The 26,588-nt window shown below is 36.4% G+C and overlaps 4 protein-coding genes across 4 annotated transcripts; 2 read left to right on the top strand and 2 right to left on the bottom strand.

Moving 5' to 3' along the window:
* The first annotated feature begins 353 nt into the window (after positions 1-353).
* Positions 354-5,649, top strand: LOC140893161 (protein ZINC INDUCED FACILITATOR-LIKE 1-like). Its single transcript, XM_073302226.1, has 17 exons — positions 354-663; positions 1,291-1,331; positions 1,631-1,691; positions 1,771-1,873; positions 1,976-2,078; positions 2,156-2,209; positions 2,305-2,367; positions 2,802-2,851; positions 2,956-3,031; positions 3,139-3,354; positions 3,549-3,636; positions 3,834-3,919; positions 4,004-4,111; positions 4,422-4,466; positions 4,576-4,664; positions 4,893-4,936; positions 5,292-5,649. The coding sequence occupies exons 1-17, from the start codon at positions 504-506 to the stop codon at positions 5,423-5,425; spliced, it is 1,521 nt and encodes a 506-aa protein (XP_073158327.1). The 5' UTR covers positions 354-503; the 3' UTR covers positions 5,426-5,649.
* A 256-nt stretch (positions 5,650-5,905) lies between these two features.
* Positions 5,906-7,478, bottom strand: LOC140890801 (uncharacterized). Its single transcript, XM_073298861.1, has 2 exons — positions 6,786-7,478; positions 5,906-6,231 (listed from the first exon to the last, which is right to left on the bottom strand). The coding sequence occupies exons 1-2, from the start codon at positions 7,449-7,451 to the stop codon at positions 6,064-6,066; spliced, it is 834 nt and encodes a 277-aa protein (XP_073154962.1). The 5' UTR covers positions 7,452-7,478; the 3' UTR covers positions 5,906-6,063.
* An 8,872-nt stretch (positions 7,479-16,350) lies between these two features.
* Positions 16,351-17,910, top strand: LOC140888470 (protein PHYTOCHROME KINASE SUBSTRATE 4-like). The gene has a single exon (XM_073296160.1). It carries the CDS (start codon positions 16,351-16,353, stop codon positions 17,908-17,910), a length of 1,560 nt encoding a protein of 519 aa, XP_073152261.1.
* A 1,623-nt stretch (positions 17,911-19,533) lies between these two features.
* On the bottom strand, positions 19,534-25,094 carry LOC140888469 (vacuolar lysine transporter YPQ1-like). The gene is made up of 12 exons (XM_073296159.1): positions 24,957-25,094; positions 24,411-24,685; positions 23,983-24,025; positions 23,465-23,491; positions 23,291-23,383; positions 22,184-22,347; positions 21,512-21,680; positions 21,306-21,437; positions 20,648-20,767; positions 20,236-20,256; positions 19,793-19,851; positions 19,534-19,636 (listed from the first exon to the last, which is right to left on the bottom strand). Exons 2-12 carry the CDS (start codon positions 24,644-24,646, stop codon positions 19,534-19,536), a joined length of 1,167 nt encoding a protein of 388 aa, XP_073152260.1. The 5' UTR covers positions 24,647-24,685; positions 24,957-25,094.
* Between the last annotated feature and the right edge of the window lie 1,494 nt (positions 25,095-26,588).

The following is a 26,588-nucleotide window of genomic DNA, read 5'->3' as shown; positions in this document are numbered from 1 at the left end:
GTTGCTTCAATCCAACGAACACTAGCTGCCAAACTACGCGATGCTTCTTGGATATTGCCTCGCCACTCCCGCCGGGTCAGAATTCTCCTGTTCTCTCCCATGTTTCTTATTTTTAATCAATTATATTGATTAATACCATTTTCTATCACATATTTCGAGAGTCATTATCGAGAATCAAGATTCTTACGTTTCGAAGGATTTATTTATCATTTATTTATTATTTGATTGCGTCTGAGTTTCCACAATCTGGTAAGTTGGATTATACATATACAGGTATTGCTTTGAGATAGATCTAACGGTAAACATTTATCGATAAATGTGAGATTCATTATATTTTAGTGGACTTCGTCTATTGATAAATAAGAAGGTAATTGAAACGTGGCCCGTTACGGCGTTAAAGGTGGGCTTCCAATCCCTACGCGAATTTTATACGTTCGCTTTCTCTAGAGTGGCCATCTTTTGAAAGGTAGGTGAGGTCTGAGCTGAGAGAGCAGTACGTAGTAATGGAGGAGCATGCTACTCATGAGCCGCTGCTCCAAACGCAAAAAGATTTCATATTTTACGAGGATTGCCCGGGTTGTAAGATTGAAAAGCTCAAGAAATCAGACAGTCGGATCCCGTACAAGAACCTGACATTTGTTTGGATCGTCACCCTTTGTGCAGGTTTCTGGGATTTTTTTGTTGTTGTGTTAGTATGTACTTTTGATGGATGTTCTAGAATTGTTTACGGGCCATAGAGGAAGAATCCCTTTTGAATCGTCTGGTTGTCTTTCTTTATCACTGAGGTTTTCTTTAATCTGATGTTTGAAGTTGCACTCGGATAAACTAAAGAAATGTTGAGAATTTGAACAATTTTAGTTTATTTTAACGATTTTTTTCCCTTCACGTATGAGTTTTCTACCTTGTAGCATAGCAAGTCATCGCCAGTTCCCTGTCTGATTGACAAAAAAAAAAAACAAAAACAAAAAAAAAAACAAAAATTGAATCTTGAGCTCGAGCTTGAACCGCTTCGAGTCGGTTTATGCTGGAATTAAATTTGAATGTTTCTAATTTCGTGCTTGAGCCTCAACCCACAAATATTTTACGGTCTGTAAATTTTCCGTGCGATGAGCTAAAGTATAGACAACTACACGTTCTAGATCGTTTGATTTATGCTTGTTTGGTGAACCTGGACCGAGCCGGTTTAATTGTCTTGTTAACAAATTTTACCACCATTCATTCTTGACATCTAATTTTCTGGAGTTGAGTTTAAGCTTTCTAATCTAGATATTTACTCTGGTGTCATTGCAGCTCTGCCAATATCATCTCTCTTTCCGTTCCTTTATTTTATGGTACGTGCTCCGAACTTCCTGTATTTTCCTGTTGCAATTGTGTTTTCAGGATCTTTTCGTCGACAAAAACATATTGCATTTGACTTCATGGACTATTTTTGCTGGCTTAAATGACCATTTGAATCTTTTTCCTACATCACTCCCTTCTCTACAACAAACTCTTGGCCATATTTCTCACATCTTTTCCTGGTTATTTTAAAGCTGACTAATTTTTTGGTCTGCTGCTTATAGACTACTTTAGATTATCGACCTCCTCCAAGAGGTTCAATTTTGAGCGTTTCTCCTTTAACTTGGTGCAGATCAGGGACTTCCATATTGCCAAAAGGGAGGAAGATATAAGTTATTATGCTGGATATGTTGGTTAGTTTCTTGGTTTTAGGTGCTATATAACATCCGTTGTGACAGCTTTCAATTGGAATTTATCTAATGTGTCTTGAAGGATCTTCGTTCATGTTGGGTAGAGCCTTGACTTCTCTTCTCTGGGGACTGGTTGCTGATAAATATGGTCGAAAACCGATAATGCTTTTTGGTACTTTCATAGTGTGGGTGCCAATGACCTTTTTCTTCTTGTTCTCTTTTGCTGTGGTTTTCTATGATTTCATCTCTTGACGTCATTGTTGCCTTTTCAATTCGGTAAAATTCAGGGTTATTCTCAATACGCTTTTTGGTCTGAGTGTAAACTTTTGGATGGCACTTAGCACAAGGTTCATTCTCGGAAGTTTGTGTGGAATACTTGGTCCTATGAGAGTATGCCCATAAATGACTTGTCATATAATTCATGTAGCAATTAAGTTTACTTATTTCAATCCATGCAACTGATCCAGGCATACGCTTCTGAAATTTGTCGCGAAGAACACGAAGCTTTGGGGATGTCAGTTGTAAGGAATTAAATTATTTTCCTTCCCATTCTTCAACAGCAAGCCTAGTCAACTTCACTACGATAATTTGGCTCCCTGTATATGGTTCATTATAGATTAGCACATCTTGGGGCATTGGCTTGGTCATCGGTCCAGCTGTCGGAGGATTTCTCGCTCAGGTACCGTCTTTCCTCTGATTCTCGAGGAGCAATGTGAGTTATTTTCTCTCATCAGAATTTCATGTTCCCAAGGCTGTGTTTGGTTCTATGCGTTTGCTGATTTGAGTCAAATCCAAATCCCAAGCCAATTGTATCTGATAAAATACTTGTTAATTTTTTATTGACAAGGTTACTTATATTATCTAAAACCATCTAATTAGCTTAAAGTCCTATCTTTATACCAAGATAGATAATAATTTTGGGATAATATCCAATATTAGTTCTAACATATCTTACACCACCACAGCTGACATAATAATTTCCTAAGTTAGCCTGAATCCGTCTAAGTTGGTAGCTTAAGACTTTTATACACAATATTTCATGTAACAGTCTTTGGCTCAACAGAGAGTGAAAAACAGCGTACGAATTACTTGTTTCACTTGTTTTAACTTCAGCCTGCAGAGAAGTATCCCCACATCTTTTCCAAGGAATCTATTTTTGGGAGGTAAGTCAAAATATGTTGCGTGACGACATATTTGTTTCTTTCTATATTACTGAGTGTGTAGATGCAAACTCATTAACCATTTTATCAATGAACACTAATTGCAGGTTTCCATATTTTCTACCTTGTCTTACAATATCAGTATTTGCATTGGTTGCATCAGTAGTTTCTTGCTGGCTTCCCGTATGTTTCTTTCTCTTATTCTATCCATCTACCTGGTTTTCATCTTCGTGAAGACGTTAATATACTGAGGAATTTTGTTATCTGGCAAAAATATTGGATAATCGTAGGAAACTCTGCACAGTCATAAACGAAACATAGAACAAGATGCTGGAAAAGCTGCTTTGGAGGGAAATTCATACAAGCTAGTTAAGGCACATAAAATCAAAGGTTCTGAAGACGGTCTCCCGTTGAAGAAAAGAAGCAGCATTCTTAAAAACTGGCCATTATTATCTGCTATTATGGTGTACTGTATTTTTCAACTTCACGATATGGCCTACACTGAGGTATCTTTATCTTTATATTTCTTTCTACCTTCTGAACAAGGGTTTTAGCCACAATCTAATGCATATTTTTCGCTGTCATGGTTTCTAAACTTTGTATCCTTTCGTCGATATTCCTTTTTGCAGTCTGATAACATTAAGTTGAAAAAACATATTGCTCTCTATAGCTTTTATTTCAATAGCTTTGTTCTTTTCAGATATTTTCATTGTGGGCTGTCAGCCCAAGGAAGTTGGGAGGATTGAGTTTTACAACCTCAGATGTTGGTGCTGTTCTTGCCATAACAGGTATACCGTATATCGGTACTCCTCACTCCTCAATGGTAGTTTTTAGGACAGGGTTGAAGTACTTACCCCGGTTTGCAATTTATTTATTATTAGTGATGGCGAATAAATCATTTTTTCCTCCGCTTATGATGACGTCTGCACGTTTACCATAACTTATGGTGGTTGATATTTTCATTTACCTTTGCTTGATCATTCAGGATTTGGCATGCTTATCTTTCAGCTCTCTTTATATACTAGGGTGGAGAAGATATTGGGCTCCGTCATGGTTTCTCGAATTGGAGCTGTAAGCCTCTCGTAAAATCGAACACCTCATCATCTCTTCCTTTTGTTATATTGGTTTTCACCCTTGTAATCATCCTCTCTGCAGGTTATAACAATACCATTGCTATCGAGTTACCCTTTTATAGCGGGATTATCTGGTCTGGTTCTGTTGCTTGTGCTTAACTGTGCTTCCATGTTGAAGAATATTCTCTCTGTGAGTTCACATTGTGCATTGACACGTTCATTTGTTTCAGTCAAGATACCCGCCTTTCTCTTGTGAAATTGCAACCAATGAACTACATGAGAGCTTTGCGACGATTGCATTATTGATATGAACTTCGTTTATACCTCTTGAGCTAGCTTTTGGGTTTGAGTTAGGTCCAAGTCTCATTTCTTAACAGTTTACAGAAGACACAACAGTTATCCAAATATCATATAACCATTTGTAAACAACCAAAATGTGCTAGAGTATGATTTCCTGCTACGGTTATGTAATGTTTGCTTCTGATTATAACTGTAAACAGATATCCATCACAACAGGTCTGCTAGTGATGCAAAATCGAGCTGTGGTACCATCTCGCTTTCTCTTATACCTTTCTTTTTCCATTTTGGGACACTTGAGCATATCGATTCGATGAAATTCCGGTACTTAAAAAATTTATTTGACATTAATTTCAGCCTCAAGAACAAAGAGGAGCTGCAAATGGCATATCTATGTCTGCCATGTCTCTTTTTAAAGCAGTTGGCCCTGCAGCTGGGGGTTCCTTGTGAGTTGCTCTCTTCTTTCTAAACTCCGATTTCGTTATCTATCTATCAAACAGAATCCCATTAGAAAGGCCACACCAAGAGAAAATAGCCCATATAATTGCATAGTATCCTCGTTAAAATACATTAAAATAACTTAGATTCGTAGACCATGCAAATGTTGAAATACAGAGCAAGTTTTTGTTCACTTACCATTTTTTTCACGCTAGTAATTGTGTCAATATCTACAGACTCTCATGGGCTCAAGGCCGCCAAAATTCAAACTTTTTGCCAGGTATGAAGCCTTAAATCCTTATTATTGGAATAAGAGCTATCTGTTTAGCCATTAGTTACAGTGGGTGTTCATGGTACAACAAAAATACTTTTAACTATACAACAGTCCAAGTACCACATTTTGATCTTCAATAACGTCCTTCCCGATAACAGGATCAACTGGCAACTAATGAGAATAAAAATACGTGATTCTATGTCAATGGTATGATCGAATAGTTGTCATTTTATCAAAATTTATAGCCAGCAGGAAACTCAAATATTTTTAACTGTACGTTGCAATTGTCATGTTTGGATTGTTCGTCTTGTTTGGATTGTTCGTCTCCGATTTTGACCGTCTATGCTGTGTTGTAATGCAGGCGTTCATATGGTCTTCTTTATACTGAACGTAGTTGAGTTTATCGCCCTCGTTATGACCTTCAAACCTTTCCTAGTCATCCCCGAAGACAAGGTTTCAGACATAGAATCCGACCTCGATACGCAAGGAAGCTGATGATAAGGCGACATTGATTTCATTGAGCCCGGTTTTGCTTTAATTATTATACTGTAAATAGACGGATTTGAAGTTGTGGATGATTGCATCCGAGTTCGATTCTACGGTTCTTGTTGGGATTCATTTTCAATCGAATACATTCAATTCATGATCGTTAATGATGAACAATAATGTAATAAGTGAGATCCTATTTATATTCTCATGTGATTATGAAAAAACCGTTCCATTAACGTAGTGTTTAAGAGAACTTTTAAAAAATACTTCTAACTTTTTTCTTAATAAAATTTTGAAATTTTGAGAAATTCAGCTGAAAAAAAACTGAAAATTGCTTATTAAAAGTTATCTCAAATACCATTTAAATCTGTTATTGCCCATAAATACTTCTGATGTAATTAGAACTTCAACTCGATTGAAACAGAGTTCGAGTCGATCTTGATTCGTTTGCAGAACCGTAGTTGTGCGTAGGGAGAACACAGCAAATACAGGAATTTGACAGACAAATTCAATTTATAACAACGTGAATTGTTCAAAAATTTAGGAAAGTAAAAGGCGATTGTATTTAAAGAAGTCTGTTCACAAGCAAAAGTGAATCCAACTAACCAAGAACAAAACTAGGAAATATGTAACTCGAACAATCCTCACAGTACAGCATGGGCTTCGTTGTCGTCTACGACATGGATGATTTTGGATGTGGGCTTAGCCAATAGATCAGTGTACTCTTGGAAGGGCGACTTCACGAAACGGGTTTCCCTCCAGAAGTCAGGAGTTAGGAAGCCATATGTCTTCAACAAACAATCGAAAGTCGCCTGCAAAGAGCGATTCTCGATCAATAACCACAACATGAATTGCTAGTAACTCTGGCTGGATCGCAGGTTTTACGCTTTTGAACACAAATTACCTGGTCTATACATGTATATATGCTTATGAAATGATACCAACACTGAGACTATCAAAGAAAACACAGATATGCTTTAAATACATCTATATGGTAGTTCCAATTCAATAAGAAAGACTAGGAGCTGCTAAAATGTATACTACATTTTTTTTCAACTCTTTTTAATTACAAGAAAGACTAGGAGCTGCTAAAATGAGATTTTTTGTAGGATGTTTTTAGGCACACTAGTAATACTAGAAGTCAACAGATTCTGTATTGCTTGTATCCATTTCACCTATATCCTAAGCTAAATGAAATAAATGACAACATAATCAATTATCATAAGCAAACAACACAAGTTCAAGACCAAGAAACTTATATACACCAGCAAAGATCATATCGAATGCAGCAAAAATGACACAAACTTGAATGTATTATACAAGAAAACAAAGATATCACGGAGATAATCAGCTGTAAAATCCGTACCTTAACAAAGTTCCCAAGGGTCTTGGTCGATCCACGGGAAGAAGTGAAGACATCCTCAATACCAGCAAACTGGAGCACTTTCTTGGGGACACGCGCCGCCACAATACCAGCCCCACGCGGCGCAGGGACCATCCGCACCGTAACGGACCCACACTTCCCGGTGACCTTACATGGAACGGTGTGCGGCTTCCCAATCTTGTTCCCCCAATATCCTCTCCTCACCGGGATTACAGACAGCTTGGCCAATATAATAGCGCCACGTATCGCCGTCGCCACCTCCTTGGAGCACTTCACACCCAATCCCACGTGCCCGTTCCCATCTCCCACCACCACAAACGCCTTGAACCTGGTCCTCTGCCCGGCCCGAGTCTGCTTCTGGACCGGCATGATTTTCATCACCTCGTCTTTCAGAGACGGCCCGACGAGAGTGTCGATGATCTGATACTCTTTGATTGGGAGGGAGTGGAGGTAGATTTGTTCCAAAGATTTGATCTTCCCGTCTTTCACTAATCGTCCAAGTTTAGTCACTGGGACCCATTTCTCCTCCTCTGTTTCGCGGCGGGGCCGGCGGCCTCCACGACCGCGGCCTCCCCTGTCACCTCCGCGGCCCCGTCCGCCGAATCCACGGCCGAAACCGCCACGATCTCCTCCGCCTCTCTCTGCCATGATGCACTTACTGGAGATTGTACGAGTGGGAACAAGGAGAAGCCCTAGTAAATGGAAAGATGGACTTTATACCAGGACGTTTAATGGGCTTCGGTCTCAGAATGTATACCAAATCAACATTATAATTTGCACATAATGTTGGGCCTTTGATTGGGCCTTCTATGTCAAATATAAACTGGCACGTGTGCACTCGTTGCATATTACTATTAGTATTATTGTTAAAAAAAATAAAAATTATTCAAAATATTTTGATTTTTAGTAATTTTATTATATATATATATTTTTTTACATAAATTTAATTTTTCATGCAAAAATTAATAATTAAAGGAATTAAAAAAATAATATGAAATCACAACACAGAGAAATCAAACAAAGACAACACAATTTTCCTTGATCCATCGCATAAACGAAGCGAAGACCTTTGTATATTGGAAAACACCTCGACCCAAATGCCTACAAGAGTTTCAAAAACATAATCTGCAAATTAAACAAGAGTTTCAAAGATAAAGTTTGAATGTACAAATTACAATTAAATAACTCAATTGATTTGATCTTATTCTTCTTCAATTTTGAGCTAATTAACCATTTGAATGCGATTCACTTTCAACAGATTCGCTTGCTTCTCTGCCACCATTTGTTCCACGAAGCTTAGCAATGAAATAACTGTAAAAAACTTTGATTAGTATGCACGCAGCAACAGAGACAATAGCGAGCCGAGAGTTTGACTCTTTGTCTTTAAGACAAATTTGCCCGCCTAGGTGCTCACGAGTTTGATCAAAATGCTTCCCAAGATAGAACGTTATCTATCAACTTCGATTAGTAGCACTACAAAACCGAAGTACTTTGAACACTGCAAAATGTTTAAAAAATCAAAGTCTGAAGAAGAAGTATGCAAAGAAGAGAATAAGAGATCGGTGAATTCGTGAAATGAATGCAAGTGGGTGATTTATTTATAGATGTTGAAAGGATGCCCCGGACAGTTGCATCCCTTGACTGCACACTCGACCGAATGATGCAATGGTTCAGTCTGTAGAGACGCACATGTTCAGCCGAAAAGACACACCGGTTCAGGCCGAGGGGTCGCATACTTTCATCTGAAAAATATGCAAATGGGCGCGCGCGCGTGTGGCCATTTATTCGAACCTAGCATAGTCTAGGTCCGCTCGCCTTAACAAACATGGGTACCCCTTGGGGCCCCAACCCATTTGCTCAACTTGAGCAATATATTGAGACATTCATTCTCATATTTTACCAATGTGGGGCAATGAGCATCAATGTTTCATTCACCACCATTCAATTTGTCCAAAAAATTTTCCAACAATCCCCCACCTGAATGTGAATTTATGCTAATATGTATGCTTATGCTAAAAGAGAGTTTCTTGCAAAAAATTATTGCATGGGGAGAGGTAGCTTGCGGTTTTGAACCTTTCTTAGTGAAATACTATCGGATTTACTTAGCTGCTTAGTGAACAAGATGTCTTGAACTATTCAGCTGTTGATGTAAACCTAGACAAGAGTATTCACACAATAATTCTTCTAACACTTTATATGTTCTCATTGTTTTGTCCGTTTTGGCCCTGGACAACATCTTGGATTCTTAAGTGTTTCGTTGAAGCGGCTCGTCTTCACACTTATATAGGCGATCTCCTATTATATGAGTATCCTGCCATACCATATTTCTAAAAGAAATACAGGAATCATTAAAAGTTTGTTTAAAACTTAACCTCACTACTTGCGCAGGTTGCACTTTTATCTTAGGAATGAGAATAGAACGAAGTTCTAAGTGCATATGAATATTCATAACTTGACTTTCCCATTTGAACCAAGATCTTAGGATCTCCAATGTACAAGGTTGGGTTTTTGCTATGAATATTATTTAATTTTGTAGGTTTTAATCTCATTCCTCTTGATAACCAGTTTACTTGATCTCTTCCTAAATCTTTTGTCAACGGATCCGCTAAGTTATCTTTTGGTTTTACATAATCAACTGTGATAATACCATTTTGAGATCAACTGCCTAATGGTATTATGTCTTCGACGTATGTGTCGTGACTTACCATTACATATACTACTTTGTGCCCTTCCTATAGCCGACTGACTATCGCAATGTATCATTATTGCTGGCACTGGTTTCGTTTAATAAGGAATATCTTTTAGGAAATTACAAATCCATTACGCTTATTCTCCCGCTTTGTCTAAAGCTATGAATTCTGATTCCATAGTTGAACGAGCTATACATGTTTTCTTAAAGGATTTCCACGACACAGCTCCTTCACCGATCGTGAACACATATCCACTTGTGGATTTGGAGTCTTTGGTGTTTGATATCCAATTTGCCTAACAATATTCTTCAAGTACAGAAGGATATGTTTCATAGTGTAATCCATAGTCAATTGAATATTTTAAGTATTTAAATACTCTTTCTAATGCTTTTCAATGATCATGACTAGGATTACTTGTGAATTTACTTAATTTATTTATCGAGTAAGCAATATCAGGACGAGTACAATTTGTAAGATACATTAAACTTCCAATAATCCTTTCATATTTCTGTTGAGATACGGGTTCACCACGATTTTTAGATAGATGTATATTTAAATCCGCGGGTGATCTTACCGGCGTAACATCATACGCGTTGAATTTCCTAAGTTTTTTCTCAACATAATGAGATTGTGTTAGGATAATTCCTTCAGACGTTTTTTCAATCTTAATTCCTAAGATAACGTATGTTTTTCCCATATCTTTCATGTCAAAATGTTTTGTCAACATTTTTTTAGTATTCATGATGATATCATGACTACTACCCAATATTAGCATGTCGTCCACATATAGACAAAAAATTACATATGAGTTCCGTGTGCTTTTTATATAAACACATTTATCACACTCATTAATCTTGAATCCATTTGACATCATTGTTTTGTCAAATTTCTCATGCCATTGTTTAGGAGCTTTTTTAGCCCATACAATGATTTAACAAGTTTGCACACTTTTTTTTTGACATGGACAATAAATCCTTTAGGTTGTTCCATATATATTTCTTCTTCTAACTCACAATTCAAAAAAGCTGTCTTTACATCCATTTGATGAATTTCAAGTTTATTTAAAACATCAATAGCTATAAGAAACCGAATAGACGTTATTCTTGTAACATGTGAGTATGTGTCGAAGAAATCCAACCCTTCTTTTGGTTTAAATCCTTTAGCAACTAACCTTGCTTTTTATTTTTCAACTGATCCATCAGCTTTGTACTTTATTTTTAGGATCCATTTGCATCCTAAAGGTTTGCTTCCTGGTGGGAGATCTACTAATTTCCAGGTATGATTCTGCATGATGGAATTTATTTCGCTGTTTATGGCCTCTTTCCAAAGCGAAGCGTCTGGACTAGATAGCGCTTCGCTTAAGGTCCTTGGATCATTTTCTATAGCATAACTAAGGAAATCAGGTCCAAATTTTTAGCTATCTTAGCTCTTTTACTACGCCTTGGTTCTTCTTTTTCATGCGTTTCTTTAATTGTAGATTCACGAGCTCTTTTTACAGAGTTCTTTTCTTTCTCTTCATTACAAGGAAAGATGTTCTCAAAAAGTGCAGCATTCCTTGATTCAATAATCGTATTATCATGTATATCAGGAATCACTGACTTGTGCACTAGAAATCTATATGCACTACTAGTTGTTTGCATAGCCAATAAAGATGCAATCAACTGTCTTAGGTCCAATCTTCACTTGTTTTGGCTTTGATATTTCTACTTTAGTCAAACACCCCCACACTTTCAAGTATTTGTATGAAGGTCTGTGATCTTTCTGTAATTCGTAAGGAGATTCATTCTTATTTTTGTGTGGTATTTTGTTAAGAATATGGTTTGCTGAAAGGATTGCTTCCCCCCCATAAGTTTTGGGGTAAACCAGAACTTATCAGCATGACATTCATCATCTCCTTAAGAGTACGGTTTTTTCTTTCTGTGATACCATTAGATTGTGGTGAATATGGAGCAGTTGTTTGATGAATAATGCCAGACTCATTGCAAAATTCTTCAAACGGAGCTACATATTCGCCTCCTCTATCACTACGAATATTTTTGATTCGTTTGCCTAATTGATTTTCAACTTCATTTTTATAGGTCTTAAACACTTCAAGAGCTTCATCTTTGCTTCTTAAAAGAAATACATAACAGAATCTTGTGCAATCATCAATGAATGTAATAAAATATTTTTTCTCACCTCTAGTCTGTACAAACTTTAAATGACAAATGTCAGTGTGAATTAGTTCTAGAGGTATTGTAATTCTTTTCACTGTGTGAAAAGGTACTTTAGTGAATTAGCTTCAACACATACTTCACATTTGTAGTTTGAATCAATCTTAGTCATTGAAATAAGATTTAACTTTCCGAATTTCCTCAAAGTGTTGAAGTTAACATGTAGTAGCCCGTAACCAAAACCAGTAATTAAGGAATTAATCATAATTACTTGGATAGAGTTCGGAAGCTCCGAAGGTGAGTTCGGAAGTTCCGAACAGGATCGGAAGCTCCGATGCAGGATCGAAAGCTCCGATAATATTACGTCAGGCATGACGTGTGGCTAGATCGGAAGCTCCGATCAGGATCGGAAGTTCCGATCACCCCTATCCGGAGTCATCAAGTGATATTTTGACACGTGGCAGATCAGGATCTTCGAAAGCTCCGATGGCAGGATCGGACGTTTCGATCGAGGTTCGAACGTTCCGATCAAGGATCGAAAGTTCCGATCGTTGTCTATAAATAGAAGGCCGAGGCTTCACTTTCATTTGCCAATTCCGAGTTTTCCTTTCCATTCTAGTCCTTTTGGAGCTGTTCTAGTCTTCTTAGGCTTGGCCCGAAGGTCGGCGAGACATTCGGGAGTCGTAGCGGAGTTGTGCCCAAGTTCTAGAGGCATCGACATCAAAGGGCTAACGACGGACGAAGGTATAGCTTTTGCTTCCTATAAATATTTAGGAGTATGCAATAGCTTAGTTAAGGCTTTTAGAGCGCTTTAATGATAGTAGTATCATTTGACAGTGTAGAGCAGACTATAGGCGTAGACCTAGAGTTGGTAGAGCTTGCACTGTTTTGAGGTACGGAAGTACTGTTCGAGATATCCTGACTGAGTATGCATGTATTATGTGACTGCATGGTTTATATGTCATTGATTTATGCTGCATTCATTTGCATCTTGCTGTATCTCTTTCGAGATGTCTGTTAGTAGGTGATCCGGGTAAGGGTCACTACATAACATGTCTTAATCTAGTATGCCATAAATTAGAACATTCAACCAAATAATTCAAAGCATTAACTTTATTACTTTTAAAATTGCGAAGTACATTCATTACATTCATTTTGAACAGTCCTTTTTCTATATTTCTTTTCCTAGGAACTGTCCATTTTTTATGATTACAACTTTGCCGGCTTCAAAAACTATTCTAAATCCGGCCTTAACAAGCCTAAAACCTGATACAAGATTCTTCCTTATGTCCGAAACATGAAGGACATCAATAAGAGTAAGCTCCTTTCCTGAAGTCATCTTTATAACCACTTTGCCTAAGCAAACGATGTTAGAAGTCGCATTGTTACCCATATAGAGTTGTCTTTCACTTATAGGAATATACTTCGGGAATAACTTTTTGTCAGCACAGACATGTCGCATTGCTCCAGTGTCGATAAACCATTCTTTAGAATGATCAACCATGTTAACCTCGGAGACTACTGCTGACAGATCTAACTCAGACAAGTCAACAAGCACTGATTTGTGTTGGACAACATTTGCCTGGTACTGATTGTCCTTCTTTGGTAAGCGACAATCCTTGGCTTTGTGGTTTGTATTTCCACAGTTCCAACAGGTTCCTTTCCATTTCTTGTTCTTCCCTTGCTTCACATCTTTTCCAAACTGCTTTCTTTTCTTCGTAGCGCCCGGATCCACCATTGGCATCTTACCAGCTTTGTTCTCCGCTTTGCGGTTGTCTTCCTCAATTCGCAGCCTGACGATCAAGTCCTTGAGCCTCATTTCTTTGCGTTTATGCTTCAAATAAGTTTTGAATTCCTTCCATAAAGGCGACAGTTTTTCAATCAACGCAGCAACTTGGAAGGACTCACTGATCATCATCCCTTCGGCCATTATATCATGGAGGTTGATTTGAAATTCTTGCACTTGGATGATCACTGTCTTGGTATCAACCATTTTGAACTCGAGAAACTTTTCGACTACAAACTTCTTTGTGCCAGCGTCCTCTGTCTTGTACTTTTTCTCCAAGGATTCCCACAGTTCTTTAGCAGCCTTGGTTGCTGCAGAGTATACGATGTACATCGTATTATCCAACCCATTCAGTATATAGTTCCGGCAGAGGAAGTCGCTGTGAGACCATGCCTCGAAAGCAGGCTTTCCTGTGAATTTGCATTTTCTGCCGGTATAACAACATCCTCCTTTAAGTACCTCGCAAGGTGAAGTGTTGTGAGATAAAATAACATTTTCTGCTGCCATGTCTTGAAAGCAGTACCAGAGAAATTATCTGGTTTCTCGGCATGTGCAGAAGAAGCAGTAAGGGCCGTGACAGCCGGCGGCGTAACAGGGGGTGGCGTGACACTGGCCGATGGATCAGTAGCCATGATAAAAGAAAATTTTGTCTTGAACTTGTAAAAAACTTTGATTAGTATGCACGCAACAAAAGAGACAATAGAGTTTGACTCTTTGTCCTTAAAAAAAAATTTGGATGCCTCGGACAGTTGCATCCCTTGACTTCGTGTATGTTTCCTGAAGCAAAATAATTAATTTATTTTGTCCAAAAGTTATATATATACATGAGTCAAAGCCAGCCCACATCCGGTCCGGTCCGTGCCAAGCCGGTCGGACGGCGGCGGCACGCGCACGAGGTCATTTATTCTAACCTAGCATAGTCTAGGTCCGCTCCCCTTAACAAACATGTATATTTACATTGTTCTACCATATTTACATTGAAAAAACGAACAAGGGATATTTTTATCTAGCCAACTCTTAGGGCACTTGTTCCACTATATTTACATTGAAAAAACGAACAAGGGATATATTTATCTTTTCCAAGGCACATACTAAAATTGTAACAATAATACGTCTAACCACTATTTCCAAGAACAAAATGTGACAAAATCTTTAAATTTTTTTAAAATTTCGACTCCTATTTATATTATCATTAGCTAGCTAGCCCTTTGTTCACCCAATCAGAAACCAAGTTCAGAATGCATTCTTACTTTCCCAACCATAAATCGATATACTACAGCAAATCGCAGAGTTCGTTTGTTTGTTTATGAGCGTGAAATTTATGGAAAATCACATGAAGGCATGCATAATACTAATATTCAAGTAATTACCAAAATTCCCAGCAAATTATTTATTCCAAAAATGCATCAACAATTTCCAAGATAGATCTCATTGTGTGGACATAATTTGAGCTACCATGTGCCCAACTCTTGTCAGTACATATATATATCTATGGGAAAATATCAAAATTGGTGCAATCAATTGGCATCATTGTGATTAAACGAGACTAAAATTAGAAAAATACAATTTTTTTTTTTGAAATAACTTGAATCCAAGTTAATGATTTTATATGATACATATTTAAAATGCAATTCTCTCAATCCGGTGGGCCGGGGATTATACTCATTTTAGTCCCTATACCTTATAAATTTTTTAGATTATAATAAGTACCTTTTGTTTGTCTCGTACCAAAATTAAAATGATCTTTCATGTTAAGATTTTTTTACCCAATTTAATTCGTGTACTTTTTATTGATCTCTTAGTAACTCATTATTTTAATTGTGTTAGAGGTAATAGTTGGATATATAATATGAATTCCCCATTTAGTGTATTGGTGAACGATTTGACTTCATCTCATTCTGATCTTAATATTTTTCTTCTTTTTTCACATGTTGTTTCATTTTCTTCTTGCACGTTGCAACATTCATTTGGAGTGAAATTAAGTTACCGATATAAGTAAATTGAGGATAAATATCCATAGCCTGCATCTCATGTGGCCAAAATGATGATTTACTAACATGATGAATAATGACATAGAACAAATCGATCAGTAAAAAATCATAACATGAGGTACCATTACAAGATAAATAAAAGGGATTAAATGGTGTAAGAAAATGAGTATTAGCCCCAATTTAGTGGCATAATCCACTCCTTGTTAGAAAGAGACTATGGGTTCAAACATGGACAGAATGTTGACACATGGACGCAACAAATGTCCCCTCCTCCTAGTTGTAATAAAAAAAATACAAAAATTCATGTGAGACTGCGTTTCGGTTCAATATATGGTTTAATTTTATAAAACGAATCTTCAATCCAATCCGACCCATAAAAAATTATTACTTCTTGTTGTAAATATGAACCGAAACGATCTTTCTCGCGTAAAAAGCTCACTTACTCTTTACTATTTTATAAAACACGAGTCCATTATAAAAACCAATTTTTGGTGTCATGGTGTAACAAGAAGAAATTCTAAAAATACACATGCCACCATTACACTCAATCAACTATTATTAAGGATAAACTCGGAAATTTCGATATTTAAATTTTAAAATAAATAGTGGGACTTTAAATGCAAAACCGTCGAACAGTGGATATAATTTAAAATTTTAAAACAGATGATCCGTCTTTAAGTGCAAAATCGCCGGATAGTGGAGATTTATAAACTTGATTAGGGAATTTAAATAAAATTCAAATGATTCTCACCTCCTCTTCCCATTATCTTATTATCCTAATTTATAATTACCAATATCTATTTACTCATTATCCTAATTTATAAATAAATTCAAATTTATAAAAATATATTTTATGTACATACAAGGGTGTACTAAGTATATATAAGACTTATATAGATAGCCAGAAGCCAGTTTGAGTTCCCTTTAATGAAATCGTCAACTTTACCAAGAAAACTTGAAGCAAAATTCAGTATGTTCACCATTAAGGAAACGCCCCCTCGTTGTTACACTAATTCCTTGGCACTAAATAACTCTACCTTCCAAGATGTATCTTTCACCTCGTACCTAATGAAAACCAAACCTATCGAACAAATTTCACAAAACGAGAGCCGAATGATCTCCATTGATGAAACCGAGCTAAGCATTTTCGATGCACGCAGGTATTTCAGTGGAAGCAACGATCCGAAAGATCAGGTCGAAAAAGTCGAACAACAGAAAGTACTTCAGGATCATACGTGTAACGATTTTGTTACTTATAACGATCAAAGAGTAGTAATACCGCCGCCGTCGCCGGTTTCTTCTGTCGATGGATATGGCGGGAGTTTCCCAGGGGCGAGATCTTCCAGCGCTACAGCATCGGTATCGGAGGCGAGTTGGAATAGTCGAACCGGGTTATTGATGATGGCGAATGCCGCCAAAGGATCTGTTTCTTTGAAGAATATCAGTAGTACTACTTTTCCTTCAAATGATCATCGCAAGATCAAAAGGACTTTTGCTGCCAAGAAATGGCTTTTGGACAGAAAGAGTAACTGTTGTATTGGCAAGAAAGCTGTCCGGGTTAAGGAGGTCGAGTTGGAGTCCGAAAACACCATGCCGGATTCGATCAAAACCGGCAAGAATATTGTCAATGATGATGAAGACAATAATTCGCCTTCTCATTCTCACTTGCAAGAATTAAACAACCTCGAGTCCACTCAAGAAACACTCAAACAGCGTGTATCGGCCAAAGGAAGGCCTTTTATCGACGAATTGCGGCTATTATCGTTCCCTGTTAATGTAAACTCCAATTCCATCCGGGTTAAGGACAAGAATAAGGGTAGAAAATCGAATGCTACCCCTCTTGAAGATTCACCCCGCAAGTCTTTGGAAGTTTTCCGTGCACTTCTTGATCTGTCATCGGTCCTAGGACCGAAAAACGTCGTCCGGGATCGAGCCCTTTTCGATCCAAGAAGTCCGGTCGTGGGTGTAACGAACGTAGACGATGATATGTGGAGCGATGCAAGCTCGGACCTATTCGAGATCGAAAGCTTGTCAGCTCCAACTTCGAGTAATTCCATGTACTGCAGAAGGGATTATTCAGTATTAGAGGAAAATCCAAACGCGAGAAGATTTACGATATCGGCGCATGGTGTTAATGTCACTCGCAAGGTTGAATTCGACATGAAGAGCCTGGACGAGTCGCGTGCGGCCTCCGAGCGCACTTACCTGCCGGCGCCGAGCGAAGTTAGCATCGACTGGAGCGTGGCCACGGCCGAGGGTCTGGACAAGGCCAGCGTCACAACCAATATCTCAGCCGCCTCGGCCTCAGAAATCGGCAGGGCCGATATCTTGGGGCCGCGGCCGCAGAAACAGGAGGAGGTGGGTGGCGGCCACGGCGGGTGGCGGAAGGGAAATGGGCTGCTTCTGATGGGCTGCAGGGAAGATAAGGCGGTGAGCGTGGGGCCGCAGCCGGTGTTTAAACGTGTGGCGCTAGGCCAGCGGATTTAGTCTCAGTCGCGGGTGGTGCTCCGGCGTGGTTGGCAGCTTGCTTTCTCTGAGAACTTGGAACCTTTCTGAGCGTAATGTATTTTTTTTTCACTAAAAATAATATTTTAAAAATATTATATCGTGTTGTATAATATAATACCGTTTTGATTACATAAACTTATTTTTTTTCCACACATATTTAAGAAAAATCATTGACAAAACAGATTTGTACAAACTTTTTATTTAGTCGTTAATGTATTAAAAAAATGATTGTATAATTTTTAAGATGCAGTTAATAAGAGTATATATTAATAAAATATTATAAAAAAAATATTACTAAATTTGATATATGACTATATATATATTTGAGACAAACAAAAATGAAAACATGACCTATATAATTGAGACGGGGTGTATAAAACAAAATATTTTTTTCAAAGTTGTAAAAGTTAATTAAAAATAATGATTAAAAAATTTAAAACAAAATATTTCTTTCAAAATGGTAAAAGGATAATTAAAAATAATGATTTGTTAGATTATGCACTTTACACCCACTTTCACCTTCCAGTATCAATGATACATTATTAAGTTTGCAATCACTAAAAAACGTGATTGTTAACTTTTGGTTTAAAAAAATCATTTTTGTCTGTTTCTTAAACCTAGATTATGTGTTAGTTTATGCTTAACTTAATTGAAATCTAAAAGATAGTCATATGTGATTATGATGCTCCAAAAGTGATTGTAGTATAAAGGTCAATGTTAAAATACTGTAATAACTTATTTATCAAATAATAGTACCCAACTTTGATTTTTAGCTTTCACTTTTGTTCACAAACACTACCAAATTTTGATTTTTCTTCACTTTTTTATAATCTATAAATTAATCACTTCTACAAAAGCACAATCTATTGCAAGCAATCCCTAATTATCATACGAGTAACCATACCAATTTTATGTGGTTTTTACACACATGTGTGCTTTTTTGCTAGTATATATAAATTAAGAACCTTTTCGGATATTTCGATCTTTTGAACGAAGTTTTTGAACCTTAACACCCGAGCAATAGTTTAAATAGTTCACGAATAAGTTCAAATATTTCGAGCCGAAATCGAACTTCATTTGATTCGAGCTCGAGCCAACATAATTGAAATTTTCGAGCTTCGAATTGAGCTCTAACTCGAATATACATGATTCGAGCCAAACTTGAACCTTAATTTTTTATTATTATTCGGCTCGATTCGGTTCGTTTGCACCCGATCAACAAGCCAACATAGAAAGAAATTAAAAATAATGCCTCGTGAAAGTCTAAAAAGAATTATGTGCCAATTGGCCAAAAAGAATATTGCATGCCATTTAACTGTCTCAAACAAGCTTCCACATCAGGGATGCGTGAAACGTAGCACAAACACTTGATCTGGGGATGCCACAACTGTAGAACAGATAGCTACCAAGGAACCATGATTGTTTATTCATGATGCAACAGCAGTTCACTCTCCGCACTTTTCCTCTTCCCTCGTGGGCCGATAGCGAAAGTATATGAACTGAATAAGTATCTGTGCTATCTATTAAGGAGAGACGGGGATTTTTATAGATAAACATATATATTCTGGGCACAAAGAGCAATCGAAGTAGTGAGGATGTGTGTTAAAAGGATACAAAAGTATCAAGAAGCATGCATCCTCCGGCATCCACCAGCCATGGCAGGTTTGGTCTTATTTTCGACCAGTCCAAGCTTTTAACAAGAATGCTGAGAAAGAAACAATGTAAATAAGAACTTGGTTGCAAGAGCGGACCCAGGATTTGGAACAAGGGGGCGAGGGGAGGGGGGTGTTTACTGCCCCTCCATCGGCCGCTCGAATGATCACATAACTGAACAAAAACCACACATGTTGTAGTAACTCACCTTGCCACATATGTAGCATTGCCAACCACAGCAAAGACGAACATTAGCGGGTTAAGCCCCTGCACATTAGACCGTTTTAAAAAAGAAACAAAAAAGAGAACTTGAGCAAGAGTATTTTTGCGTTATGTTTATGCTTATTTGAGAAATGGTACTTCTGTTTCTTGATAAACAAATCAACCTGGGGGGAGGGGGGTCAAACTTGTTTTCATTTCTATTTTTGATAGAAACAGAAAACTAGTGTTGAAAAAAATAGTCATAGACAATTTTTTACTGTTGTAATGATTGAAAAAGATATAATTATGAAGCATTTTATTTTTACTTATCTTATTTTCTAAATTGATTAAATACATTTGTAATGCATTTATCAATGTTTAAAAAATTGTACAAAAAAAAAATATTAATGGTGGTATACTCACACATATATAAATAAAAGTAATACTAACCTCAGCAGTTCTCCTTCTGATCTGCACAGATGAACAAAGGCATAAAGTAAGAACTTTCCATGCTTTTTGACTACTAATCTATTATCTATGCTATTAGTAGTTTAAAAAATGGTGCATCTAGTAAGATTATGAAACTAGTTAAACTTAATTAGTTAAGAGACATTTACGGTTATGTTTTCTAATTTTTAGAAACCGAAATCAAACCGTATCTTCTCGGTTTCCATTCTGATTTCAGAACAGAAGCTGAAAAAATTGGTATGGTTCCAGTTTTTTTGGGACGATCCTGGTTCTAGTTTTAGTTCACGATTCAAATAAACCGTGGCCGGCTCTACTTTTAACTAGTGTTTGCAATGAAATTTCATTGACGGATGAATCCATTCGTTCATTATGGGAATTCATAAAGTATGCTCACATTTAAGCAAATTTGAGGAAGACGTCCACCAAGGTAAACAACTGCCATTCCCCAGCCAAGATATGATCCTATTCCACTGTTCTCTGCAGCCACAGTTCCCTGTGTTAAAACTCTAATTTCCTGCAATGACCATGATTGATAAAATGTTGTCACTCGTATGAGAAAACTTCTTCACATCATTACGTGCAAATACAAAAAAATAAAACACAAACTAGGCAACTTATAACACAGGCTAGATTATGGATGCAATCGAATAGAGGCAACTTAAATATGGTACTATTGATATTCAACATTTTGGAACTTGAGAAGCTCGAATATATGACATATTTTTCAAGCTGACGTTAGGCCCAAACTATTTTATTCGATAGCTTGCCAGCTATAAAGTTTTAGTTATATTTTATAAGCTCTAGCTTAAACTAAAGTCTTAAAATTAACATACTTAAGTTCAAACCAAATTAATCCTGCACAAATTCGAATTTTGATCCTGGTTGTAGTCAGTTCAAAATTTACATGTTTCAAATTTTGAGCTGGCTGAAAAATTGAGTCCAAGCTCGAATATGAAAAAAGACTATATTTGACTTGTTTTCTTCATCCCTCCGTAGACGCATCATAAAACATACAAATTAAAAGAATAGGATTCACAGGAAGTAATCTCAACCTTTGCTTTTAAAAGCTGCCTTCTAACATGAAAAACCAATCCTCCAGTTGGGTTCTTTAATTTCATATCATTGTGATGGATTCCTGATAGCTTCAGGTTGAAACTTCCAAGGAAGAATGTCACCAAGAAAACCTGAAATAAGAGAATGTAAAAAACCAGATTCTAATTGTTCTGACTTTGCAAAGGAAGCTGTAAAAAGCTCTCACCACACAGAACAAGGTCTTGGGTTTTGGAGAAGACACGGATGGCATTGGCTTAACTTCACCGAGCAATGGCTCTTTGAGCCCTTGCTGTTCAACGTCTGAAGTCGGAGTTCTCTGAGCTGGGAAGGATCCTGCTATAGGTATATGACTGACTGAAAGAGATCTTGCTGACCTGAAAGTAATCAAAACACCAAGTGAGCAGTTCAAGAAGAGACCAGAATTTCAGTAATAAGCGTTGCATCCGTTTTAAGAGCCATATGATGAAATATTCAAATCTGTTCAAAATTTCGTACGGTGCAATGAAATCCCATGGAGAAAAGCACCATCAAACTCTTGTACTAGGCCAGTTAATATTGCTTGCAATAGACACAGTTACTGATATAAATATTAAGTGAAGAACCAGGACAAGTATTTTGATTAAATGGAGATGTTTGTAAGTTTGAAGTACAAAAGTTTTATCCAGCTTGGTGCCCTGGTTAGTTCCATCTCAATTTAAAGGAAAGAGATCAAAATGGTAAGCACATGGGAAGAGGAAATAACCAAGTTCACAACTTACGCACCATACTGTAGTTCTGATATGCTTAAAAAAGTTGCATGCATGGAGATCAAGAAATTACACACCATATTCACCATGAAAGTAAGTATGCATTCCAATTTGAGAGAGGAATTCCTTACATAAGATACCGTTCGTCTTCAATGGAACTACTACTTCGAGATCTGTTTGGAAGGGGAATGGGAGAGCTTGGAGCAAATTTATGCTTCTCTACATTGTTGACTTCTTCAGCAGTCACACCAAAGTCGTACTCGCTTTTTTTTTCTTCATCCATTTCTTGTGAATCCTTAAAATATTAGACAAAAAAATATTTATTTGAAGTTTCAGTGCTTCACAAAAATTATTTAGTTGGATGAAGGTTGGTAAAATGTCAGCAACATTATAATGAAGGATAAACTATGTGCAATCATGATGGTAAAACTCTCTGCTTGCGTGGCATTCCGAGGTTCATGATTTTGTTCCTACTTCCTAAAGCAGAGTCATGTTAGATTGCATGCTCGCATTTGTTTAATAAGGGCAGAAGGAAACTTTCAAAACTGTCTTTACAATATCATGGACGAAAAGGAGATCCATGTAGCCAACTGAAACAACCCTGATACAAAAATTTAATGATGTTGACGACGAAATGACAGAAATACAATAAAGTCTTTAAAAGGAAACAGAGAAGTATCCCTTAGTTTAAGGGCAAATTTATCGAGTTATTCCGCAACATTGCTGTCACATGACATTTTATTTTTCAGAATCTAAGGTGTGATTCCTAGTTCTTTTACATCTCTTCTCCCTTTTCCCACTATTGGCTACAGTTCACTTTTGCACAATTGTTGCTCATCTCATTATTTTGTAAAGAATGCATTAACGTTGTGAATATTATATCAAAACATTAACTATACCAATGGCCTAGTTGATCCTAATATATTTCTTCCTTTGCTCATTGCATGACATTATACATTGTCATTATCTTTATCATGTTTGTATATGTATCCTGCAGTTCATTCCTATTACTTGTGTGTGCCGACCAGAGATATTCAGGCTATCCTACCAAACCAGAGTTGGCAATCCATATTCAACTCACTGCCTTTTCCAGTTTCTTAATTAGCAAACCAAACCATCATCACAGAACATTAGGCATCAGCACGACAAGTATTAGCACTGCAATTATATTTTTGTTAAAAAAACACTATGGATCAACGTGAGAAACTTTAGTTGTAACACATATTATAAGTTCTAACCTCATGCCTCCTTTTGTTGGATTTTAAGCGTGGGTAAATATGCCCATAGTATACCGCTTGCGTGGTAAGCGTCAAGGTAGTCGCCATATATAACTGCAACAAACAATAAGTGTCATGTATCAACTTTGATTTAAAGGTAGAAATTTTAATTTAGAAATAAGAATGATGCCTTACCACAGCCATATAATATTGTGTTGGAAGCTGCAATAAAAGTGTGGCCAAGGATGCAAAATGTTATATTAGAAAAACCAACTCAACACCAAAGATTAGCAAATCAATAGAATATCAATAAATTATCAACTTTGGTTGGTATCGTGCATATAGAGGCACTAGTCCAAAAACGCTCCTAACTTAATGAGTTGCTGGACGATAAATTACTACTAGTTCAATGCTGTAAAGATTAAAGCATGATACAAGCAGGTTACCAGAGAACATACTTTGATAAAATGTTCTCTCAGAGATTAAGAAAAAATAAAGATGGCCCTATGTAGGAACAAATTCACTAACTTGCATTGCAAAATCAACCAGCCTTTTTTAGATCAAAGAAACATAAAACAAGTAGTTATTTATGTATGAGCATAGATAAATTATTATTGTCTTGCATTTCATTTCCAAGACAGAACAAGCACAGGTTGTCACTGATATGTTCAAAAAATTATTGAGACATCAGCATTACTCAAAAAACAACTTACAGTTGCTGGTTCTAGGACGCAGCCAAAAAGGTTGAATAAATCTCTGCAAAAAGAAGAGATTGACAGAAAACCAGTCACTAGATTTGCTTATAAAAGAAAACATGCTTATTATGCCGCAATGATCTCCGATACACATAACCAAACAAGCAACACATGTAACCCAGTTCTGTCCACAACTATAATAAATTTTTTTTTTCACCCATTGCTTCAGCCGTTCTCCAAAGATTGTGGAAATTCAAAATCCCGGGTTGATCCCACAGACAATCCAATCATAGCAAGAGAGCAGTTGCCGTTTAATTGAAAATAATTCCATTCAATGTGCCTCTTTAGAGACAAAGTAAACATGTATGATTGATAGACGAGGTTACTTCACTTATATGATTAATACAAGAAAAAAAGAGGCAGTGGAAACTTAAAACAAGAATTACCCAATTATCCATGTCAAAAGAAACGCAAAAGAGAGTCCATCTGCAGATTTCTTGGAGTGGTTGGTGACGATCTGAGGTACTTCTGCCACACACCAACTCATCACACTAATCAAACCCACTGCCAACGAAAACTCATCTCTTGTGCTGCAAATACAATAACCCATAAACTTTCTTGCCCATTGGGAACACTTCTGATCAATGGGGCAAATCACGGATTCGCTCTTCAATAGCCCCATTGAACACAATTCTGGAAATAACCCAAAATCCCAACCAATCTGCAACAGTTAAAACAGTAGAATTCAGTATAATCTTACTTTAAAACTAAAACACCAGACAAGGATTGCCCAGATCCAGAAAGCCTAGAAGAGAAAAAAAGATCCCATCTTTTGATGGTTAACGTAAAAGGGTAACTCTGGATTGAGGATTCCATGTTCTGAATCTTAGCGGCAGCTAAAAAATAATATGAATCCAATTCCAACGAAATTTACAGTAGATTTATGGCAAGAAATCTGTACAGAAAACACGCATATCAATACAAAAATTTACCCGAAAATGGCGGCGGCGCTGTTTTGACTAGAACCAGTGATTTAGTGCGTAGATTTTCGGCGAAGAGAAAAATCTTGATGTTGGGTGGCAGCAGAAACGCAGCTTTAAAACCTACGTTGGGGTTTGCATGTTCCTACTAGGAATCTCTTACATTTGTAATTTGTTTTTGTTTTTGTTTTTGTTTTTTTTTTGACAAAACATTTGTAATTTGTTATTCACGTTATAACCCTCAACTCTTTGAATTGTCAGAATAACCCCTAATCTTCTAATGAATTGTTTGATTTTTACCCAACAATTTTTATTTTACTCGGATTGATGTATTAAATTATTAATTATTATTACATTTAAAGGTGTGGGTTTTCGTTTTTGGTATAAATTAATTTTAGTCTGTATATATCGCCCAACTTCTTCTTCTTTTTTTTACTTGGCTTTTACAACATCGCACAACTTCTTGTTTTTATTAATATTATTACTTAGTATTTTCATAACCAGATCGATATATAATCAAGCCAATAAATCCTTAAAAAACGATTCAATTAGTCTAACATTTGAACCGGATGATCGAACTGATCAAGATACTTTTTATATAAATAATAATTAATATAGATATTAATATCTTTTAAATTTAAATTTAAATATATTAAATATGTGTATATATAATAAAATATATATTTATTAAATTTTTAAACTAAAAAACAATGAAAATATCAAATATAATTATATATATAATTTTTAAGCCAAAAATAAATCAAAATACTTTAAAAAAAAATTTAAAAGGTGAACCCATTTTCGATTCGTCCGGTCCGATTTTTAACACTGCTAATCGCCTAATACTAGTATTTATAGTTGGATTCTCGAGGCAAACCTATATGATATTTATGGTGTAAATCGATATTATTTTAATCTAAGTGAGTAATAAATGATACATTTAACTAATTTTAATCTTAATTTGACTACGTATAAAAGTTTGATTCCGATGACAAAATTGATGGTGTTGGGGAGATAGTCCATCAAATTCTGGGTGAATGAGATCCTACCATCTGAATGAGTCTTCTCCCCAATAGCAATTTTATGGGGATTTTCACGCGATCATCAATGACTATTCAACCTAAAAATATTAAGTTAATGTTTGCAATTTATCTAAAAATAAGTGTTTATGGATTTTTTTGAACAAATATGATCATTGCGAAAAGGACCAACAAAACCCCGTTCAAGGCGTAGATGACAAGTTTCAAACCTCTAAAAATAAATTATTATGGATTTTTTTTCTAACAAATTTAAAAGTTGCAAACACTACTTAAATATCAGTTGTTATCACTTTACATCAGGATTTAAGTTTGTCTGAAAGAAGGCAAAATTTTGGATATTGAAAGCTCACTCGCACCGATATCCTAAGATTTCGGTAGTATTTGGGAGAGCTTTTAGAAAGCACTTATCAGCTTTTCATTAACAAAATTTTGAAATTTTGTTAACGACAAGTTGATAAATGCTTTCTACAAGCTCTCCCAAACACTACTTTCGTCGGATTCAAGATTCAATTAACAAATTGTTCTTTCAATTTTAAAAAATTCAAAATAAAATGATGCAACTATTCAAATTTAAGCACTCAATATCTGAACATAAAGGAATTTG

This window comes from Henckelia pumila, chromosome 3 (assembly GCF_033568475.1).
Source record: "Henckelia pumila isolate YLH828 chromosome 3, ASM3356847v2, whole genome shotgun sequence".
Classification (NCBI taxonomy): domain Eukaryota; kingdom Viridiplantae; phylum Streptophyta; class Magnoliopsida; order Lamiales; family Gesneriaceae; genus Henckelia; species Henckelia pumila.
The sequence above is the reverse complement of the archived record's forward strand: the minus strand, read 5'-3'. Positions and strand labels throughout refer to the sequence as shown.